Source organism: Ambystoma mexicanum, chromosome 6p (assembly GCF_040938575.1).
Source record: "Ambystoma mexicanum isolate Mex_15411 chromosome 6p, UKY_AmexF1_1, whole genome shotgun sequence".
Taxonomy (NCBI): Eukaryota; Metazoa; Chordata; class Amphibia; order Caudata; family Ambystomatidae; genus Ambystoma; species Ambystoma mexicanum.
Window position 1 is genome coordinate 967,099,760 of NC_090935.1, and position 22,079 is coordinate 967,121,838.

General features: G+C 47.7%; 1 protein-coding gene across 1 annotated transcript in view; it reads left to right on the top strand.

Moving 5' to 3' along the window:
- The window catches only part of SNX2 (sorting nexin 2), a 625,746-nt gene that overhangs the window by 102,590 nt on the left and 501,077 nt on the right, over window positions 1–22,079 (top strand). Inside the window, exon 2 of the mRNA XM_069625578.1 lies at window positions 1,759–1,876. Within this exon, the coding sequence (XP_069481679.1) occupies window positions 1,759–1,876 (118 nt within the window). The remainder of the gene's footprint in view (window positions 1–1,758; window positions 1,877–22,079) is intronic.

The following is a 22,079-nucleotide window of genomic DNA, read 5'->3' on the forward strand; positions in this document are numbered from 1 at the left end:
ACTATGGTGTTGATTGTATGCTAGAGAGAAGAATTTCGGACAAATCTTTTTCTGTGTTTTTTTCTTTTTCTCTAGTATACAATTGTCCATTATTGACATTAGCATAATAGAAAATATTTTATTATCATTTCTTTTCTTTGCAGTAGAGGCCAGAAAGTAAGGTAGGGAGGGAAATTGGAGAATGGGCACCAACCCCACATGTGGAGGGACAGGTGGACAGGGGAAGATGTTGGGCGTGTGTCAAATCTAGTTGCTCGTGTGTCAAATCTAAGGTAGAGGGCCCTGCTTCTCATGCTCCTTGATTACAGCTTCGAAAGCACTTTGAAATTGCTCCCCCCCTGCAGAGTGGTGTATTGCAATATTTACAGAGCACGGTTGTCTTCCAAAGATAAGGATCAACAGCCTCTTTTATTGCTTTCATTGTAGCTGGTGGTATTTTGCGTCCCACAGAAGTAGGCTGTGTGGTTACAGCATTCGTTGAGGAAGATGAGGAAGACACCCTACTACTTCCTTAAGACAGGAGTAGCCTTTCTGAGAGCATTGTGGTGGTTGGATTTGAATGTACTTTTATGGGAAAAGAAAGCAAAATCCTAAATTGGTGGTATCCTGAAATCGCCATTTGGCATTGTGGTGGCATCATCAAAATAGGTTCCCAGAAGGGTCCGGAGAGTATACGGTTAGTATAGGCCCTCTAAGAACACTTTAATGATTTGATCCACATGTAATGTAAGTAGTCTTGTATAGCACCCTTCTGCCATAATTGATGGCCTCGCTGCAGGGCAATGTCTGTACTCCTATTTAGATTTGCTCTTTTAGTGGAGCTGTCTTTATTCTAAAAGCCCTCTAATAAATACCTTTTCGGTACCAATTCATGGCCTTTAGCTACCCCAAAGTTGACATTTTAGTGATCTTGCCAAATGAAGAGTATCCATTGGGAATATTGTGATTGTTCTAGCTGGAACTGTAGTGTGATTTTTAACATTTTTAACATTGGTCTTTGAACTTGTTAGCTAATAGCTTTCTAGTCTATTCAGAAAACTGTGAATCGAGTGTAGCTCGTTTCTCATAACGCATGTAAATGGGCCTGCTGCTTTTCCCCATTCATCTTTATTGGAGTGTCAATCTCTTCCTGTCTTTACCCCTATCTTTTTCAGAGCAAATCGGCACACATATGCTTTGTGAATGAGCAAGGTTACTGTGCTGGTTCTTCTGTTTGTGGGGGAGGGATGGTGTTTGTTGGGGAGGAAATGAATTGCCAATAGTGAGATACGTATCCAGAGCGTTTAAATATTTGTATTCGTAGCTCAACTTTATCATATGTTTAGATTGCGTTGTACACTTATTCTCTGTCGCTTTAGAAAAAACTCGACATGTACAGTGTTCGTTACTATTTTACACTGCGCTGTTATTTGGTCTCTAAATTATTGGTATCCATCTGCATTGGTGTAGTTAAATATGTGTCACTGGATAACTAAATATGGAGGCTGGTTGTGTATTTTCAAAGTGATGTGAAACTTTCTGCTTAGTGTGAATAAAAACTCCACGTCCTTGAAGATAACCGAGCACACGATAAGCTTTCCCTGTTCATTGTTTTGCTATCGGAGGTAGGAAATGGAAAATGCTGACGCTCACTGGTGCTTCCTCTCCATGTAGTGTTGCTTGTATACTTAAACATGGTCAATATGTTTTTTCTTTCATGGGTACAAACAAATGTACTGCTAACGTTTTTTTTTCTTCTTATATTTGCTTGTTTTACAGTCCAGCCCATCCTCTCCAGAACCAGCCAATTTACCCACAGAAGACATCAGTACACCTTCGAATGGCCCTAAACCGGCAGATATAATTTTACATGATGACAGAGAAGATCTTTTTGCTGGTAAATGTTACTACCTATTTATGAATCCTTTTGAGACTGCCTTTCCTTTTGGCTGCTTGTATTTCGAAGGCATATTTGAGTAATGTGTGCTAATTTATCATGCTGTTTTGACAACTTTTTAATGGCTTTCTTTTCATTAATATACTTAAGAGGTTGGCTTATTTAATATTCAATGATATATTCCCCCAATTACAGGCCTTTGAAGAAACACGCCCCTAGACACACACTAATTCGAGGAAAACTAAAGGATTAGTCCCTTAGAAGTTTGCTTCTACTTTTTTCGAAGGACCCTATGGAATAAGAGCCCAATGTCTTTATGATATGCTACCTTTATGTATACAGTGCACCAATGCCATGTGCATGGTGTCCAGGCTAGATAAAGGAGTTAAGTACACCTGAAGTGAAAACATTTCTGAAAAGCCAGAACACCTATTAAAGTGACCAGTGCGGTAAATCATGCCTCTTTGGGAGTAAGGCAGACTCTCCTTTAATCCCTACCCACTCAACCTTGTCCCTGACTCCCACCCAGCATCCCAGCATGCTTGCATTCACAGTTTGGACACACATCCAAAGAACAAGGCAGTGCTACAGGGATTTCACTAAGTATACCCAGCTTGGGAAGGGCGTAGACTGTTGAACAAACGGATTCCTCTCAAAGTAGTAAATGAGAAGTTGTATAATCATCAAATGCCCTTCTTTCCGTTTGGCTTGCAGAAAACATCTGTTTTAATGAGCGAATTGTAAATAGTTTTCAAATCCTTGAACATGTTGCATAATTAAAGGCTGAGCAGCACTCGTTCGTATCTTCAGCTGCAAATTCTGTAGAGGGCTATCCTGTTACAATGGGAGATCTCTATTGTGTGATAAACCTCTAGTTCAGCCACAGAAGAGTGGGTGCAAGATCTGTATGTACTTATGAGCTGCAGCCAGTTGTGCTAACACTGTCTGAGGGCTTGCCTTTTCTCTCCCAGGAGTGGAAGCCTTTTTTTTTTTTTTTTTTTTCCCCTCTCTTCCCTTTTTCTAGAGAGAGGCTTACGGAATAGTCTGAACCTGGTACCAAGTACAGGTGCCCAGAACTCTGTACATAGGCACTAGCGGTACACCCGTTGTACCTACAGAATGTAGCACATATGAAGCTAGGTTGATCTTCGACCAATCCTTTAGTATTGTTTCTCCCCAGTCTTGTGACAACAGGATTCCTGGATAAGCTTACTATGGAGACATCTTGTAACATAGGGTACTCTGACTGGCATGAAGGGTGACCACCTAACAACTGGTCATACCATGGATCTTCACATGCCCCTACTCGGCCCTAATGGGTCTCGAGGGCGCCTACTTTTATATCAACAGACCTCAAGCTGCAAGCAGTTCATCCACCACGAACAGTAAGAAGTCTACAATTTAAGCTGCTTCAATCGAAACACTGGTCAGCGCTCTGGCTTTACCAAGTGCATGGCTGTAGTGCTGCCAATCAACAAACTGGGATGCCATGTCTATCCATACTAGTGGCTAATCCGTTCACCCTTGATGAATCACCACAAGCAACTGCCAGGCCACCATCACACTCCTAGAAGACAGACTTCTTTATTATAAACCTAAAGCGACAGCATTGATCATTCTCAAGACTAATAAAAAAAAAAAAGGAACATTTTAAATTTATTTGGCTGAAAGCACAGCATGCATGGAGTGAGGCTCTGGAATTGCTGTTTTCTCTGAAGAATAAACCTCCTGGAAGCTGGCAATCCAGCAGTCTGGAAACAGTACACAAATCCATGTAACCGTTAAGTCAGGCCTAGGCAGTCTTGAGGTGGGGGCACCACTAGTTTCCTACATTGACTGATGTTATTTCAAAAGGTGTATGGAAGTGAGAGATTTGAAAATGCACAATTGGAAAACGGGGTCAGTATTGCATTGTTCTAACATAGTCTAAGAATGTGTTTCGCAGCCTCTTTTTGTCGTGCCAGGACATTATAGTTATTCCAATGCAGCTGCTAAGGTTTCCTGTATCGTATACAATGTGGAACTACAAAATATTCTCTCTTGTAACTGGTGCAGTCTCAAATTTTACCTTGCTATGCCTATAGCTTCACAATGGCTTCCTGCTTGCATATAGTGTGGCAAATGTAAAATATTCTAGCCATTTTTTAACTGTGCTGTATCTGCTGTTCTCTCCCAATGCCTCATGCTCTGTAATGGGTTCCACCTATTTGAGCTTAGACGCCCAACATTTTTAGAGTTTGTGTCCTTGCTTGACACACATTACTGGTCCTGAAGACTAGTGTATGACAGCTGTTGGTGAGAAATGGTACTGGAGGGGTGTCGTCTGACTTTGTTGATGTGATTGCATTGCTGGACCCGAGCTTGGACGACTGGCTCTTCCTGGCCAGATCAAGAGACATCGCCGTCGACCACACAGTGAGGACAGTCTACCTATGGATGGATCTGGGGTTCTCAGTGAATTATGCCAAATCCTGCTCTGTTCCTGGGATCCTGGCTCAACAGTGTCATGCTTGGAGGAGAGGATAGTGGCCATCCTGGGCAAGGTGCAACGGCTGTTGGCACTGAAGATCGCCATTGTGAGGGCCGTGAGGGCCATCAAGTCTCTTCTCGGCATGATGTCGTCATGCATTTACCTCATTCGACTCTGCAGGTTGCGGGTGGGCCCGCTACAGGAGTTCCCCAACACCCATTGGGTCCAGGTGTCCGGAGGCATCCAAGATAGGATTGCGCTCGACAAGGAGTTCCGTCGAGCGATAAGGTGGTGGGGTATGCAATCCAATCTATCCGGAGGCATGAATTTCCAGGAGACAGTCACAACGGATGCTTCCCTGGAAGGATGGGGAGCCCACACCAGCCGTCTTAACGCCAGAGGCCTGTGGTTACCAGAGGAGAAGACGTTACACATCAAAGTCCAACAGGTGGTATTTTGGGCCCTCAGGTCAGCTCTGCCGTCCCTCAAGGGCAAGGTGGTGAGGGTCTTCACGGACAATACCACCACAATGTTTTACATCCGGGAGCTGGAGAGCGCTGGGGATCTGGTGCCCCCCTAAGAGGTGCAGGACTTATGGCACTGGGTCGTCGCCCGGGGGATGTTCCTCTTTCCATTTCACCTGGCAGGAGTAAAAAACATAGTTGCCGACTCCCTCAGCAGGGAGCTATGCTCTTGCCACGAGTGGGAGTTTCGAAAGGATCAAGTGGACTACCTTTTCCTCAAATGAAGCAATCCCCAGACCGATCTGTTTGTGACAGCGATGAACACCAAGTGCCGGAGGTTCGCCAGCAGGTTCCCCCAGCCGGGGAACATGGGGGACGCATTCTCATTCCCTTGGGAAGGCCTGTTTCTGTATGCGTTCCCTCCTTTGCCATTGCTTCTTCGAGTCATCAATCAACTCAGACGGTGCTGGTGCAGGATGATCCTCGTCGCACCAGCGCGGCCGAGACAGATGTGGGACCTGGACCTTCTCAGCATGTCAGCGTCGCTGCCAGTGGTCGCGGATCTTCTCTCCAGTGAAGGAAGCGCCATTCTTCACCACGACCCGAGGTCTCTGAACCTGAAGGCCTGGCTTCTGCAGCAATGGAGTTTGGTGGCTACAATCTTCCGGCGGACTGCAAAGAGATTCTTGCCAAGGCCAGGGCGTCATCTACTCTAAAATGCTGTGGACACAAATGGAAGAGCTTTGCAATTAGGTGCCCTTCTCAGAAGATCAACCCTCTGCGGGTCACTGCCCCTCGGGTACTTCCGTATTTGTCGTTGGCTAAATCGGACTTGCTTATGCCACCATTTAAGGCTCATCTGGCGGCTATCCCCATTCAAACATATGCATTCAGCTCTGCTCAAGTTTCTGTCATGGAAGACCGCTTTCCTCGTGGCCATCACCTCTGCAAGACGAGCAGGTGAGATCCAGGCCCTGTCATGCAAGCAGCCTTACTTGACTTTTCACGAGACGAGGGTAGTGCTGCGGACGCACCCCTCCTTCATGCCCAAGGTTCCATTGGAATTCCACCTCAACAAGACCTTGTGTTACCTGTGTTTTTTCCAACACCTTTGTCGCCAGCTGAAAGGACTTTGCACTTGCTGGATGTGGCTCGAGCGCTGAGGTTTTACGTGGCCCGCACAAAGCATTTCCAGAAAACTTCTAAACTTTTTGTGAAATGTGGTCCTGTGCACCATGGGAAGGCCCTGTCCAAGGCTTCCATTTCCAGGTGGCTCTCCGGCTGCATCACCCACTGTGACCGGTTGGCCAACCGACCGCTGCCTGGCCGTCCGAAAGCCCATTCCACCACAGCAATTGCTGCTACAATGGCGTTCCTGTCTGGTGTGCCCCTGCTGGACATCTGCAGAGCTGCTACGTGGAGGTCGACGCACACCTTCACTAAATTCTACTGTGTCGACAGTGATGCCAGGGAGGAGTCCAGAGTCAGCCGTGCAGTGCTGCACAACCTGTTCACTTGAAGGTGAGCCTGATGAGGAGGTAAGAGATTGCTTCTGTTGAGCCTTGCCACCTCCCGTGAGCCTTGCCACCTCCCGTGGTTGTGCATGTGTGTATTTCTATGTATTCTTTATTCATGAGCATGTGAATCCATGCCAGACCCCATTCTAGAGAAGGAACACGTTACTTACCTGTAACTGTTACCAAATCTGAAGATGGCTGCCTGAGGAGGGCCTTAGGTAGAGGGAAGTGATTGGCTGGGGGCAGTATGACCCAGAGCTCAGTGATTGGTTGTTAGGAGAAATAGAGTTCAGAAATGAAACAGATGTTTTCTATTACTGAGGATTCCCAGCCTGACGACTGGGACTATTCATGAGCATGTGAATCCATGGCAGTCCCATGCTGGAGAACAATAGTTACAGGTAAGTAACTTGTTCCTTGTAGATGGTCTTCCTTGTGTCCATCTGGTTCCCTCGCTTATGCCAGGTAAAGCCAGTTATGCAGTCTGCAGTATTGAGATGTGTTGTGCTCTCTTGCTCATCGACTTCAGCGGTTGGACGATATCGCCTCTAGACCTCTTCCTCGCCATATTTGCAAACTCTTCAAGGTGAAAAAGCATAAGAAGGAAAGTATTCTTACTCTCCCCCCTCCTTAAGGCACACCCTCTGGTGGTTCCTTTTCTGGTAGTCTCTACATCAGTGTGGGGTTCTTGCAACGCTTTAGATGCTGAAGATTCCCAGAGGTTCCCCCCTCAGGAGGTGGATGCCCTCAGCAGACTGGAGGCGACTGTCTGTAAATAGGTGCTCCATTCTAACGTGAAATCAAAAGCAAAAAAGGCTCCTGCAGATTCATGCAGTTTCGCCCAAAATATTAGTTATCATGTAATGAAAAAGAACAAAGTCCAAATTAACTGTTTACCTATCATTAGCAGGTTGCCGTCACTGGTGGGGGTGGGGGGGACACGAGTCTGGGCCTGCCTGCAGGTTGCCGTCACTGGTGGGGGTCGGGGGGGGACATGAGTCGGGGCCTGCCTGCAGGTTGCTGTCACTGGTGGGAGAGGGGGGGACATGAGTTGGGGCCTGCCTGCAGGTTGCCATCACTGGTGGGGGATATAAGTCGGGGCCTGGCTGCAGGTTGCCGTCACGGGTGGGAGAGGGGGGGGGCATGAGTCGGGGCCTGCCTGCAGGTTGCCATCACTGGTGGGGGATAGAAGTCGGGGCCTGCCTGCAGGTTGCCGTCACGGGTGGGCTCAGTAATTTTGTATAGTTTTACTTTTTACATTTCATGATCCAGTGTGCATGTTTGGCATGACATCCATGTACGTTTCCTTTCTTATGTGGTTCAGGACTTTTTTACAAGATGAGATTTCCACTGGTGGCGGGGAAGTGAGCGCAATTGTGAAAATGGAGTCCCGGCGTAACCTTGATGACAAACCATCCATTCTAAAATCAAACTTGTAAAATGTGAAGAATTGTCTCCATGTCAATATGTCAATCACTATATATATTAAATATTTGCAGAGAGCTTGTAATATGTACAAAACACAGGCAGAATAAAGTTGCAACTGGTCCAATGCATTTTGAATGGAACTCCATCCTCCGGAAAACCTGCAACTAAACAATCCATACTAAGTAAGTGAAGATGGTGTCTACTATGAAGTTGTAAACGTAGACTTCGAAGCAGGACATCACATTCAGTAGACCCATAAAATCTACATAAACCGCAAAAACAATGACAAACAACAAATACAAGACAATATTTTGCACAATGGCTGAAAATGTTAATAAACTACATAATGATGACTACATCTTATGTACTGGGCTGTCAAACCTGACTAGTGTGATTGACTACTTTATTGGCAATTAGCAACTCTCAATTTGATGGTGGAAGAAGGTTCTGTTCTATAAAGAGAACTGTGAATATATATATATCTGCAATCTATTAGTAAATGATGGCTTAAAGTAAAACATGCTCACCTCCTGAGATTGTAAGAAGTCCTGAGACCAGCAGGAGGTTGACCTCCTGCCTCCTCTTCCAACTGTTGAACAGCCACATTGTAATCAAAAGCCGCGAGGATGTACTGACTCAGTGACTTCATTCTATTGCAGTTCAAGCAGCGTTAAATGCCAGAAATTACCTTTTTAGTGTGTAAATACAATAAATGTGATGTACCTATAGTACATTATTGTGGACTATACTGTGTAGGAGGTTTTAGTGGAGCCAGGTAGGCCCTACAAAAACATTTAAAAAGTGGGTGCCCTAATCTCCCAAGTGTGAATATAAGTACTCTTTTGGTGTCTTGTGTTTCTAGACTATATTATGTCTATGGTAAACTCCAAATAGACATAATACAATATAAAGAAAATATAAAAAGTATATCCACCAAATTAAAAAGCAAATGGTATCATTACTGGCAAACGAAAGGAAATTGAATTCATGATGTACAATTGTGTGCTTGGTATCAAATATATAGTGTGACAATTTGTATCTCCACTTCTCCCCCGAGAGGAGCCCTTTCCCATGAGGTTAGGGAGGTGCAGCCGCTACCCAAAAGCCCCCCTAGGGGTGGTTTAATGCTGGAGGACCTCTTGTATTAAATATTTGCAGAGAGCCTTAATAATGTACAAAACACAGGCAGAATAATGTTGCAACTGGTCCAATGCATTTTGGGCAGAACTCCATACTCAGGAAAACCTGCAAATGAACAATCCATACGAAGTATCCCCCACCTCTTGGGATAAGGACAATTATCTAGGTTATAGCCCATTGGCCAATGTCACACCCAAACCCCCTTCCATGTCAAACAACTCATGAAAGTGGACACATGTATTTCTGTAGTGTAGGAGATACTGCCCCTACAGAAAGTACTTGTATGAAAAAGAGCACAGAAGACATGAAGATTACTAACTGTGCTAGTGTTGGCACGAGGTTGCCTTGAGGATGTATGAAGATCAATCCATCAAGAACAACAGGACTTTGCCAACATTGTATAAGAAGAGAAGAACTAAGACTTTGTCAAGCCCAGCTGGGAGAGACAGCAGGTGTGGAAGCCATCTGCAGTGGGAGTTTCAAACATTGTTGCCTGACCATGGGTATTCTCTGTCGGTCCAGCTGAAGCAGACCCAAACACTAAGCAGGAAGACAACCGAGCAGACCAGAAGAGTGCAGGACTGACTCGGTTCTGCAGAAGTCAAAGAGAAGCCCGAAGACACAGAGAGATGTGCCCCAGTCCCAGGAAGCCCTGGTGGCGTCCCGAAGAAGAAAATGGGAGGTATGAGAGACCCGGAGGCGACACAAGGTGTGGAAGGGAGGCAGATTCGAGAGGCTCTCCACATGCCCTTTGGGAAGCGTACATTGATCTTGTGAGGCGAACCTCCTCGTCGCTATGTTATGTTAAAGCAACTTCTCGAGCGCACGGTCACTTCTTGGTGCTAGATGACAAGGTGAGCCAGAATCAAGAAGCTCCATTTTAAAACAGGTAGGTCCTAACATCCTTCCTAAAGGCAGATGGTTGGATAGCTTTTTAATCTGTATCGCGAGTCCATTCCAAAGCAGAGCTGCTGCTGTAGAGAAGGCACAGCCTCCAATCCGCACACGACGGTAGGAGGGCACATAGAGACGATCAGCAGAGGCAGCGCCTAGAAAACATGCAGGACAATAGCGGATGATCTTTGTTCTGAGAAAATCTACCCCCTCGGCATGCACAGTCCGATGGACAATGCATAACGCTTTGAATCTGATACGTTGAGCATCCGGGAGCCAGTGAAGGGACCGGAGCATAGGGGAAATGTGGGCCCCATAGGGCGTGCTTGTTGCCACGCAAGCTGCCAGGTTTTGAAGGTGCTGGATCAGCCCCTTCGGCTGTGCCAGATATAGAGAATTGCAATAGTCCAGCCGGGATAGCACCATAGCTGCCACCAACTGTAGACGAAGAGAGGCAGGAATCATGGGAAGTACTTTCTGTTGCACTTTCAGCTGGAAGTGACCTGATTGACAAACCGCTGCTACTTGATTGTCCATAGACCAGGAAGCGGAAAGGACTACACCCAGGTTTTTCACCTTCCCTGCTGGGACCGAAGGGAATCTAGAGATGCAGGCCAGAAGGAGGACACCCAGAGCGAAGGATCAGGAGGCTATCTGACCACCTGAACCTCAGTCTTTGCCAATACCAGGAGAAGGGAGCCATTCTCCTTTGCCTGAACATTGAAGAAGCTAAAAGCCTTTTTGATCAAGAGACCCCAGGGGAAGGGAATCATTCCCCCTGGCTTTTGTGTGAACTATACTGAAGGGTAGGAACTGCAAGCCAGAAGAAGGGAGTTATTCTCCTGGTACCGAAAGTGACTGGTGCACGGGATTTGTTGGAATTACAAAACAGGAGAAGGGAGTCATTCCCCCATGTATCCTTTTTGCTAGATAACATAAGCAAAAGAGATGCAAAGAACATTGCTTGTAATACATACCAAACACCAGGAGAAGGCAGTCAATTTCCTGGGAAAGGTACTATGTTGACTTATTCTTTAGGTGTAGTTTGAGTGACAGAAGTAGGTTATGACACAGGACTGTGGATATTAATTTCGACTGACTTTGTCAGACCCTTTAAGTATTAGTTTAAAGCAGAAGATGGGGATACCAAGGGTTTTCTTTTATTGTTCAGTAGAAGTATTTGCCAACAAAAATGCCACCCTTGTATCCGCATCCTCCTTTGACACCCTTAAAATAGATAGACTAATATAAAACAATTTACTTAAAACTGTTGAAACTTAATTCTTTAGTCATCCCTCCTGAGGGCAATGAGTTTAAGCGGTCGATCCAATATGTCTCTTTAAGTGTCCTAGTAATATTCATATTATGCATCTCCTCATGTATTACTTCCAATGCCTGAAATTTAATTTGAGAGCCTTCCAAAAGTGTAGCTACTGGTGGTTGCAGATTCCCGGTCTTATGTTGGCTCGATATGTTCATTCCATCTCAACTTTCTTTTTCTAGAAGATTGTCCCACATAGTACTTTTCACAAGTACATTTGATGCTGCAAATAACATTGCAACAGTCACAGATCGCATAATCTCTTAATTGAATTTTCTCTCCTGGGTATGGATGGTACAGTAAATTGCCTTTTAAGAACATAACCGCAGTTAAAGCACTGTAAACAAGGATACGTTGAATTTTCATGTAATTCTTTGCTAACATATCTTTGAACCTTTTACTACTTGTGTATGCAAATACAGGGAATTGTTAAAAGTGATCTTGCATGCAGTGTCCTGGGGGTAATATTGGCAAATGTTTCCGTATGATGTTTTCAATTCTAAGGCCCTTTGTTGAATATTTGGAAGCATAAACTAATGAGATTGGTTTATTCATTTTCTTCCTGGTTAACAAAGCATGACTAGATTGTTCATAGACAAGTTCTTTAGCACTTGACACAGAGTACCCACTCTAAAAATCTACAGACCATCTCGTTCAAGAGTTTTCCACACTCTTGTTTGTCGAAGTGAATGCATCCACAATTCAAAAAGTCCCTGATTGGCCTGTCGTCTATGCAGGGACTCAGGGATTCATCAGGGGGGGTGGTGTGGGGGGGGGGGCTGTCTCTCCATTTCCTGGAAGGGGTGTAACCATTGATGAGGTTCACCCCTTTTTCCCCTTCCCCATACACTGCTAAAGAGGTGGTGGGACGTAGGTTCTGGGAGTTGGATCTGAAGAGGCTAGCACATTCTCCTCCAATCAGACTGCCCACCTCCATTATTTCTGAGTGTGAAACGTTCGGTCTGAGAGGGATGTGGTGCCGCTCCCCTCCATCTCTTCATTTGTCAGCCTGGTTCCTAAGGGAGTTGATCTCAGACACTTGGGGGTTGTCACAGGAACATCTGGATGTTATCGTGGACTGTTGTCTTTCTACTAGGGAACAATACAAAAGCAAATGGTTGCTTTTCTCTTGGTACCTGGACAAGCACATCAACCCCTTGTTGGGCGGGCTAAACCCAGTTTATTGTTTCATGTCTGCTCTGGCCTCTTTTGAAATTTTGGTTAAATCTTCTGTTGGGGGAGACGTGGTCTTTTCCACCCCCTCACCGTTCCCGCGCTGAATAAAATCCAGTGTATGCTAAAGGGGGAGACTCCTCCCCACACCCCGTCTATTATTCACACTAACAGCAGTAAGCAAACTAGTAACCAAGCCTGTATCAAGGTCTTGAGACCCTATTTTCTGACACACCAGACGCCATCTTTTTCTAGACCCAAAAATGATCTCTGATATTGTCTCTTCCCTGCCCTGCGCCTTGCAAAGACGGCCCAGGCCACCTCCACCTCCTGTCAGCTGCGCACATGCCCTGTTCTTACGGAAGTCCAGCCATTCATTGTTGTAACATTTAGTATCCTCCTAGAACAGATGAGCTCACTGCACTGTGTGTGTCCGAAGCAGGCCCCAGCTCGTAGGCCCACAAACCTGCCTGTACACCCATGACCCCCACCGCACTAGGCCACAGTCCACTGAGCCCAGGCCCCACTGATCTTTTGATTCAGATACAAATCCAACCCCTCTTAGTAACCAGATGGGAACACCCACCATCGCCCTAATCTCAGATACCAATATATCCTCCCTAAACCAAATGCATGTCCATCCCTATCATGAGGCATCAGGTGGATCAAAAACCCACAGGGCAGGCGCTCGGGCCGGGGCACTGTTTTATGAACCGCTGGGTACAGGGGTCAGAATGCTGGTGTATCTGCTAAAGGGGTTCTGAAAGGGCCCATTCATGCACTGATTTTTATGTCCACCGTTATTCTCTCTAAACCAATGTCTAGTGTTTAGCTTAGATTTGTTAGCCATGTGACTCCTTTTGAACTGCTCTGACTTTCACCAGAGAGATGAGCCCAGCGGACCCACGTGTTCCCTGATGGACTCTGACACAGCAGCCCATTGTAGCCTGACATCACCTACAGAGCATGCTGTGCCATGGGGGCCGACCTATTGAAACGGTTTCATACTGTATGTCATTACATCACTCGTGATGTTATTTTGGTTCATAAGGTGCTGTCTGTATATTGTTTGGCAAAGTTTGTTTGCTCGTGCTCTTGGGCTGCAGAGTTCCCTGCTTGCATTTATCTTATATAAATTTGTTTCACTGGCAATTATTCTTAGTCTCATTTCCTAGCGGGGTGTGTCAATTTATTTGGTCTCAGGTATACGTGCAATGTTGGGGACAAGCCTTCACTTCTCGCACCTGCTTGGTGGTGGTGGCTTATAAGAACGTTGTGAGGGACACCTACTCCCTTCCCAATTTGTTGAAGTGGCATCTGTCTTTTAGGGGTCCCCACCCAAGGTGTGACCTCACTGTATGTTCTTTGGTGTTTGTCTGACAAACACATTTTCAGTGCTGTGCACATTCGATTTGGCTTTCTTTGGATAAAGATTAAATATTAAAAATCATAAAAATGAAAAGCAATGCTATTCGTTTGTACTCTTTTCAATTAATCTAAATATGTAGGTCCTTCACTGGTCTAGGTTCTTGTAACTTTTTGTTTTATATGTACTTGTTTGTCTCCTGCTTGTGCGCCCTTAAGCCTTTGGGTCCCTTGGTTGCGCATTACAAATGCAATGAAGTAAAGTAATATCCATCAAAGCATAACATAAGAAGTACACTCATACATTTAAAAAATACATAATTGAAAACCACAAATGGGTGTGCAAATTTCATCACAATTTCATTCTTCCGCCATGCAGCATTTTAAAATGTAACAAACTCCAAGACCCCCCTCATACATTTGAGACTTTAAAATACATACTCACATCTTTTAGACATTATTAATTGTACGAAGCATGTTGCTTTATAACTTTTGTAAATATGACGGGTATGCAAAAAAAAAATTAGTTTCATTTTGATTTGGGAAAACTGAAAAAGGTAGGATTTAGTTATCCCACTTTGCAACCAAACTAGCTAAGGGTAAAAGCTTACATTGGAATCTTTTATACAGAGCACACCTTCTAGGGCAAAGTATCCACATTAAATATTGCTTACCCCAGGTAACTTTCAGACTAATATATTCAACTGACTCTGGCCTACATTTATACTGTCAAGAAAATGCCATAAAACCACTCCTCAAACAGTTTTCTGATGTTTTCCTTTAAATGTGCGCTCTTTCTTTCCAGTTCATAGAAGTTTGTCTAAATTGTGTGATTAAGGCTACAATATTTGGAACATATGCCCTGCCATAATTTAGCAACCTTAACAAAGCCTGCTGCTGTCTGTGTAGTTGCAAGATTTTTCAAGATCTTGTGAGTATAAAGCCTCGAAAGTGAACTACGCCATGTGCAATTTTGACTTTTTGAAATTCCGGAGGTTGCCTTTCAAATGCCATCTGTGTAGGATTTTCTTATACATTCTCATCAGTAACATATATACAGTCATCATATTGCCAATATTTTTTAGATATCTGCGTGAAGACTTTGGATCATGCTTGAAAGTGTACCTTGGGGAATTTGTGTACCCATGAGGTAATTTAGTGAGTGTGTAGTGTGAACCTGAGTGTGAAAGTAGTATACTTTTGACTATCCTTACTCCGTGGCTGCACAAAGAATCCACTCTCGAGATAGAATATTGTTTTCTATTTGTATATTTATCAAGACCAGCACTGTGCAGGTTTTTCCTGGCCTTAGACTGGGTGCACATCCAATACTCTAGCTTCTTATCCACTTCATCAGAAAATGCAGGTTTGATCATTTCCTCAACTTTGAGTTTTCCTAGCGTTTTGGGGTGGGCAGTCTTGAGGTACTAAGACCTTTCAAATGGATTGTGTCCTCCCAAATGGATTGTGTCCTCCCACAGATTCCTCATCTTGATTATATATCCGTATCCTGCTTTGCAGTCTAAGAAACCTTTTTGACAGCAGAGGGTGCTGTGCAGCATCCATATCACTCGACGGTTACAATTCCTGTGTTCAGACATGACGTTGATGATGGTATAAATGATACGCACAGCGCTTGTCGCCTCAGTTCCATTTTTCTGCATGCACAGAAAGCTCTTGGAATGGTTTGACTCGCCTCGTCAAATCTCTCAACTAACGTCTATACTTTTGAGTAAAATCTTCACTATGTCTTCGCCAAAGACAGGCTTCAAGAGATGCGCAGACTGTGATTTGAAGGTGTTGATCACTGATCCTCGCAGGATTTGTGTCTGGTGCCTTGGTGAAGAAAATGAAGTCATCCGGTATGGCTCTTTCCAATTGATGACCAGCAATGCCTTAGAAGAGAAGCTCACCCTATGTTGGTCGGTTTCCAAGTCTGTCTTAGGTCGTCCGAAGGTAGAAGCTCCACCGGAGTGTCATGGCCACTGGTCAAGGGCCACTACCTTTACCATTCAAAGGGTCCGAATGGACCCAATCTTGGCGCCTTTGGCGCCCGGCTCATAAGAAAATTTGCTCTGCACACTTAGTGTCTAGGGCACGTGCATCCTGGCCGGCCGTGGCCATTAGGAATCATTGGAGGGCATGTGCAGAAGTCTCTGGGAGGAGCAAGGTGGAGCCACTAGGCCGGGCTAATGGGAGTGGCTGGGGCCAGGCTATTTAAGCCAGCCCTACCCGCATGCATGCCCTTTGCGTTAGTCTGCTTTCTGCAGCGTAACGCTTACTGTCGCTTGAATCAATCTTACCCATTTCCAGCTTGTCATCTCGGCACACATCTCATCAGGTTCCAGAACATCATCTTCAGTGCGCACCTACCTGAATCCAGCCACACCATCGATTGAAGCGTTGCTTACCTGATTCCGACACAGCATCTTCAGAGCGCATCTTACCTGCTTTCAGCAACATCATCGCTCGACGTGCAGCTTACCTGACTCCAGCAACTCCACCACCAGACGCGCATTTTACCTGCTTCTGTAATCCCATCGCCTGCAGTACATCGCAGCTTACCTGATTCCCATTGTCATTGCAGTCGGGCCGGAAACTCACCTGTTCTGGACATCTAGTTACGCAGAAGTCTTCCCAGCATTCTCCCGGATTCTTCCATCCAGTGATCGCCGGCAGGTCTCCGGATAAGCCGCTCTCCATCGAACGCCGCCAGGCCATTCCTGCAAGAGAAAAGGAACACACAAGGTTAGAGACTGCATTAAATATTTTATTCTTGGTCGCGCAACACATAAGCCTTGCGTACAACCTTGGAATTCCACTTACCTGCTAATTGGGAACCTCGCAATCCCCTCCGGCACCATCAGGACTCGCCTACAACACTGCGACTCCACATGGCCATCTTCACACCTATTGGGGAGAGAAAAGACATTACAAGAGTTATGGACAATAATCATTGGAAAGACATTACAAGGGTTACGGACAATAATCATTGGCAAAAGACATTGCAAGAGTTTTGGACAATTAATCATTGGCAAAAGACATTGCAAAAGGATACGGACAATAATCATTGTTACAAACACTTCCCTTCAAAGTGGTTCGGTCACAGCCGGTCTGGGCCGCCACGCACACGGACCTGTGGCGCAACTAGGTCCATCAACGGCGCCCCTGCTGATGAGAAGCAGGACGGAGAGCTCAGCCTTACAAGAAAACAGGTGAGACTTTATGGGTAAACGCATGCTCACCTCGTTCTGGAACGAAGGGTTCGAGAGGAATCGCGATCCAACCACAGCATTCGAGGGGATTGGGTCCTCCGACGTATTCCAAATCTATGACTGTAATTACCACGGCTGTGCTGCTTCGGAAAATCTTTCTGCGTCGATGACGTCGATACGCCGTCCTCGAGGGCCTCGTTGAGCCGACATCACCGGATGTTAGAAGTAGGACGCACGAATCCCGTAGCCTCAGTTCCGTTTTTTTCCATGAACGTGTTCGCTTCGGAGATCTCGGCGCGCCTCGATTCTACTGAATCCTGTTCCTTCGGTTCTTCTAACCTGTTTCTTCATTGAATATTGTATGATGTCTTTGGCTTTTTCCACCCCGCGGTCCGGGTTTAAGAAGTGTCGGGTGTGCGGGTCCAAGGTGCCGCTGACAGACACGCACAACGCTTGCCTCTGGTGCCTCGGGGAGGACCATGATACGGATGACTGTGTCGACTGCCAATCTCTCACATCGAAGGCCTTGCGGGAGCGTAAGAAGAAGCTGTCGGTCGGTAAGGTGGCCAAGCCCCGGAAGTCGCGTTCCACTGTTCTTCCGACAGATGATTCGAGGGGCGACTCTCCGCCTCGTCGTCGTGAGTCCGGCGGTTCTCGGTTTGGGAGTCGGTCCCGCCGTTCCTCTGCCTCTTCGAGGCACTCCAGGAAGCGCTGTCACAGGTCGCCTTCCTCGTCTGAGGACTCCGCCCGTCGACGGGTTGCTTGGCCCAACAAGCATTCCACTCCTGAGGAATGGGATTCCTTCCGCAAGGAGATGTTGGCGATTTTTTGATCGCAGGGCTCCGGTCCGTCCGTGCCTGCTGAGGACGCCGGCTGTGGCCGTGCTAGAGACACCGCTCATCTGCCTTCGGGCTCGAGCAGTCATCACAACCACCGGGTGCCTTCAAGGTCTCGGTCTGACAAGGATGGTCGCTCTAGGCATGCCTGTTCCAGGTCCCGGTCCTCGACGACCGCAAGAACCAGCGCCGAGGTAGTTGACGGACTCTCTCGAGGCTCTGCCTCAGAGGAAGTCGTCTATGCCATCGGCGCCCAGGCTGTGGAGAGACACGCTCGGGGCTCCGCCCTCAAGGCCTGTGTCGAAGCTGTCAGCGCCGCGCTCAATGCCGATTCCGTCAGCGCCTTTCGAGGCGGTTTTGTCAGAGGTACCCCGTGGCACAGTGGAACCCCCCCCCCCCCCCCAGAAGAAAGGCTCTGGCCAAGGCTAAACATGTCTTTGTTCCTTTTTCTGCACCCTCTTTCCAGCCTCTGGATTATATTTCTGAGGTGGATGAGGGGTCTGAGGAAGGTGAGGTTCCTGATGGCCTCCTTTCTGGTCATAGCCAACCTGAGGACCTGCGCCAGTCGTTGCACGATGCCAGTGGGCTGGACACCTCTCCGGAGGTGGAGTTTGGTAGGCCTGAGCCTGGCACGCATGCCGACTCCTCTTACCGGCGCCTGATGTCGAGGGTCATGGAATACCTGGGGTGGTCTGCCCCCCACCACCCCCCTGGGGATTTTCAGCAGGATGATCTGACTGATATCCTCAACCAAGGTCCATCAACTGACCCGGTACTGCCATTCCATATGGCCTTGCAGAGAAGGGTGGCTGCGACTTGGACTTCTCCGGAGAGTCTCCCGGCAGTGGGCACGTCCTTGCCGAAGAAATATCGCCCAGCCAGTGGCGACCCCTGCTACTTGACCACGCACCCCACTCTGGAGAGTTTGGGGGTGCAGGCGGCTACGGCCCCCGCAAAGCAGCCGTCGTACCCTACCATCCCTCCTGATAGGGACGACAAACGTTTTGACGGCTGGGCGATGGTGTTTTCTTCTGGGGGTATGGCGCTTCAGGCTGCCAACTCTGTTTGTGCCTTGTCTCGTTTCACGCACACACTGTGGAACTGTATCTCCTTAGCGGCTGATCATATTCCCGAAGGGGAGGAACGGGATGGTTTTCTTGCTATCGTTCAGGATGGCAAGGATGCCATGTGTTAGTCAGTTCAGTCGGGTCTGGACATGGTTGATTGCGTCAGCCGGTCCATGGCGGTGAGCACCGTTATACGCTGGTTTGCGTGGTTGCGTAAGTCAGGGTTTGCTCCTGATGTGCAAGCTCGGCTCCTCAACATGCCCTTTGATGGTGAACATCTTTTTGGCAGCAAGGCTGACGAGAGCCTTGAGAGGTTGCAGACCTCCAAAGCTGCAGCAAAGTCGTTGAGCCCTGCAGTTCACCAACCTCTGCCTTTTCGTCCTAGGGGACAACAATGGAGGGGAGGTTCCTTTCGATATTACTCGTCCTTTAGTAAATCGAGAGGAGCTGCTAGTCAAAGGGGCCACCGTAGGAGTGCCAGAGGTGGAAAACGGGGGACTCGAGGTGCCAAGGCCACTCGGGAAGTTGCCTCTTTGCCCTCAGGCAATGCTGCAGCCGCTTCAGCTCAGTCATGAGGCCGTATCCCATGGTTCGCCGGTTGGGGGAAGGCTGGTGCAGCATCTTGTAGAGTGGCGTGCCATTACTTCAGATGTGTGGGTTCTGGAGATCATAGCCCACGGCTACTGTCTTCCTTTCCGGCAGAGGCCTCCCGACAATCCACGAGGGAATCTCTTTTGAAGAGTCTGGATCCGCTCCTTGCGCAGGAAATTCAATCCCTGCTGGAGAAAGGCGCCATAGAACTGGTGCCTGTAGCGGAGTGGAACAAGGGACGGTATTCCCCTTATTTTTTGATTTCGAAGAAAGACGGGGGATTGAGACCCATCATGGACTTGTGCAGTTTGAACAAACTCCTCAGGAAGGACAAGTTCAAGATGGTTACTCTTTCTCAAATCCTCCAGGCCCTTCTACTTCAGGACTGGTTGGTGTCTCTCGACCTCAAGGACGCTTATTTTCATGTGCCGATCCATTCAAAGCACAAGACATACCTGAGGTTCGTGGTTGGCGACTTGCACTTTCAGTTTTGGGTCCTGCCGTTCGGATTGACCTCTGCCCCGAGGGTCTTCACCAAGCTCATGGTGGTGGTGGCAGCGTATCTCAGGAAAGGGGGATTCACGTCTACCACTACCTGGTCGATTGGTTGATCAGGGCACGCTCACCCGAGCAGGTCCTGGATCATCTGTCCGTCACCTGCCACTCCCTTCACAAGCTGGGCTTCTCCCTGAACTTAGTCCCACTTGACGCCAACACAGTGACTCCAGTACATCCGAGCAGTGCTCTACACATCCCTGGGGCAGTGTTTCCCTCCCCAGGTGAGGGCTCTTCAAATTCAGCAGATGGTGCACAAGTTTCAACTTGCCCAGACGCTCCCGGCGTTCGAGTTCTTGAGGTTGCTCGGCCTCATGGCATCCTGCATTCTTCTGGTGCCAGAGGCCAGGTTGCGGATGAGATTTCTGCAATGGGCCCTCAAGCTCCAGTGGTCACAGACCTCCGGCAGGATGTCAGACCCCGTTCAGGTGCTGCCCTCGGTCGCCCAGGACCTTCTGTGGTGGGCCATTGAAGGCAATCTGATGAGGGGGGGGGATTGTGACGGACGCATCCCTCACAGGATGGGGAGCTCATGCCAACCAGTTGACAGTCAGCGGTCGTTGGTCTCCGTCTGAGTCCAGGCTCCATATCAATCTGTTGGAGCTGCGGCCCGTCAGGCTTGCCCTGAAGGCTTTTCTGCCGACTGTGCGAGGGAAGAATGTCCTGATTCTGACGGACAACACAGTGGCCATGCACTACCTCAACAAAAAGGGCGGCGCAGGGTCACTTCCTCTGTGCAGGGAGGCGATGCAGCTCGGGTTCTGGGCCATTCAGCAGGATGTTTCGATCTAGGCAGTTCATCTGGCCGGAGATGAAAACGAGACGGCGGACGCTCTGAGCAGGCAGAGAGCGATCTCTCACGAGTGGGAGCTGGCTCAGGAGATTCTCCTGGAGATCTTCGCCCTTTGGGGGACCCCTCAAGTGGATCTCTTCGCCTCCAGTGTCAACCGGAATTGTGAAAGGTTCTGCTCGCGGAAATGTCCTCCAAAAGGAGCCTTAGGAGACGCGTTTGTGGTGGAGTTGTCCTTCCCACTGCTATACATGTTTCCTCCAGTCCCCATCATCCCACAAGTGCTGCAGAGGCTAGGGGGGTCGGTTCCCGGATGATCCTCATTGCTCGGGCATGGGCCCGGAGGACGTGGTACCTGGACCTTCACAACTTGTCCATCTCCCTCCACGTCGTCTTCCCTATCGAGACGATCTGCTCTCACGGGAGTGGGGGGGGGGTCAGGTTCTCCATCCAGAGGTCAGGTCCCTCAACCTTCACGCTTGGCTTCTGAAAGGTTGAGGTACAAGGATTGGGACCTCCCTGAAGATGTGATGGAGGTGTGGCTTACGGCCGGCGACTAAGTCCCTGTACCGTTGCCGTTGGAGAAAGTTCTGCGACTGGTGCAGGGTTCAGAATGTGGATCCTTTTTTCATGTGACATTGCTGTGGTTCTGTCTTTTTTGCTTTCGTTGGCCCACAGGGGCCTGAAAGTGGGTACTGTTAAGGGTTACCTGGCGGCGCTGTCTAGATTTAAGCACTCGTCTGAGGAGTGTTCGTATTTCAAAATTCCTTTAATTTCTCAGTTTCTCAAAGGACTCACTAATGTGTGTCCGCCGTCACCTTTCCAGGTGCCTGGTTGTGATTTGAACCTTGTTCTGAAATTCCTTATTGGTGCTCCGTTTGAGCCTTTACATTCTTGTCCTTTGAGGCTGTTAACCCTTAAAACTGTGTTTTTAGTTGTGGTCACTTCCGCTCACAGAGTGAGTGAGTTGCAGGCACTTTCAGTTAAGCCACCTTTCACTGTGTTTCATAAGGACAGGGTTGTCCTTAGAGTTCGTCCTTCCTTTCTTCCGAAGGTGGTGTCGGAATTTCATTTAAGCCAGAAGGTTGTTCTTCCGGCATTTTATCCTCCTGCACACCCTGGTAAGGAAGAGGAGAGGCTCCATAGGTTGGATCCTAGGAGAGCTTTAAGTTCCTACATTTCACGCATGTCCCGGGTCAGAGTGGGTGATCAGCTCTTTATTGGTTACGCTGGAAAGTGCTTGGGAGAAGCTGTGACTAAGCAGACTGTCTAGATGGATTTTCTTGGCAATTGCTGAATGTTACCGCCTGGCGGGTAAGGACCCTCCGGTAGGCTTGCAGGCCCATTCTACTAGGGGTGTGGCTGACTCTACTGCCC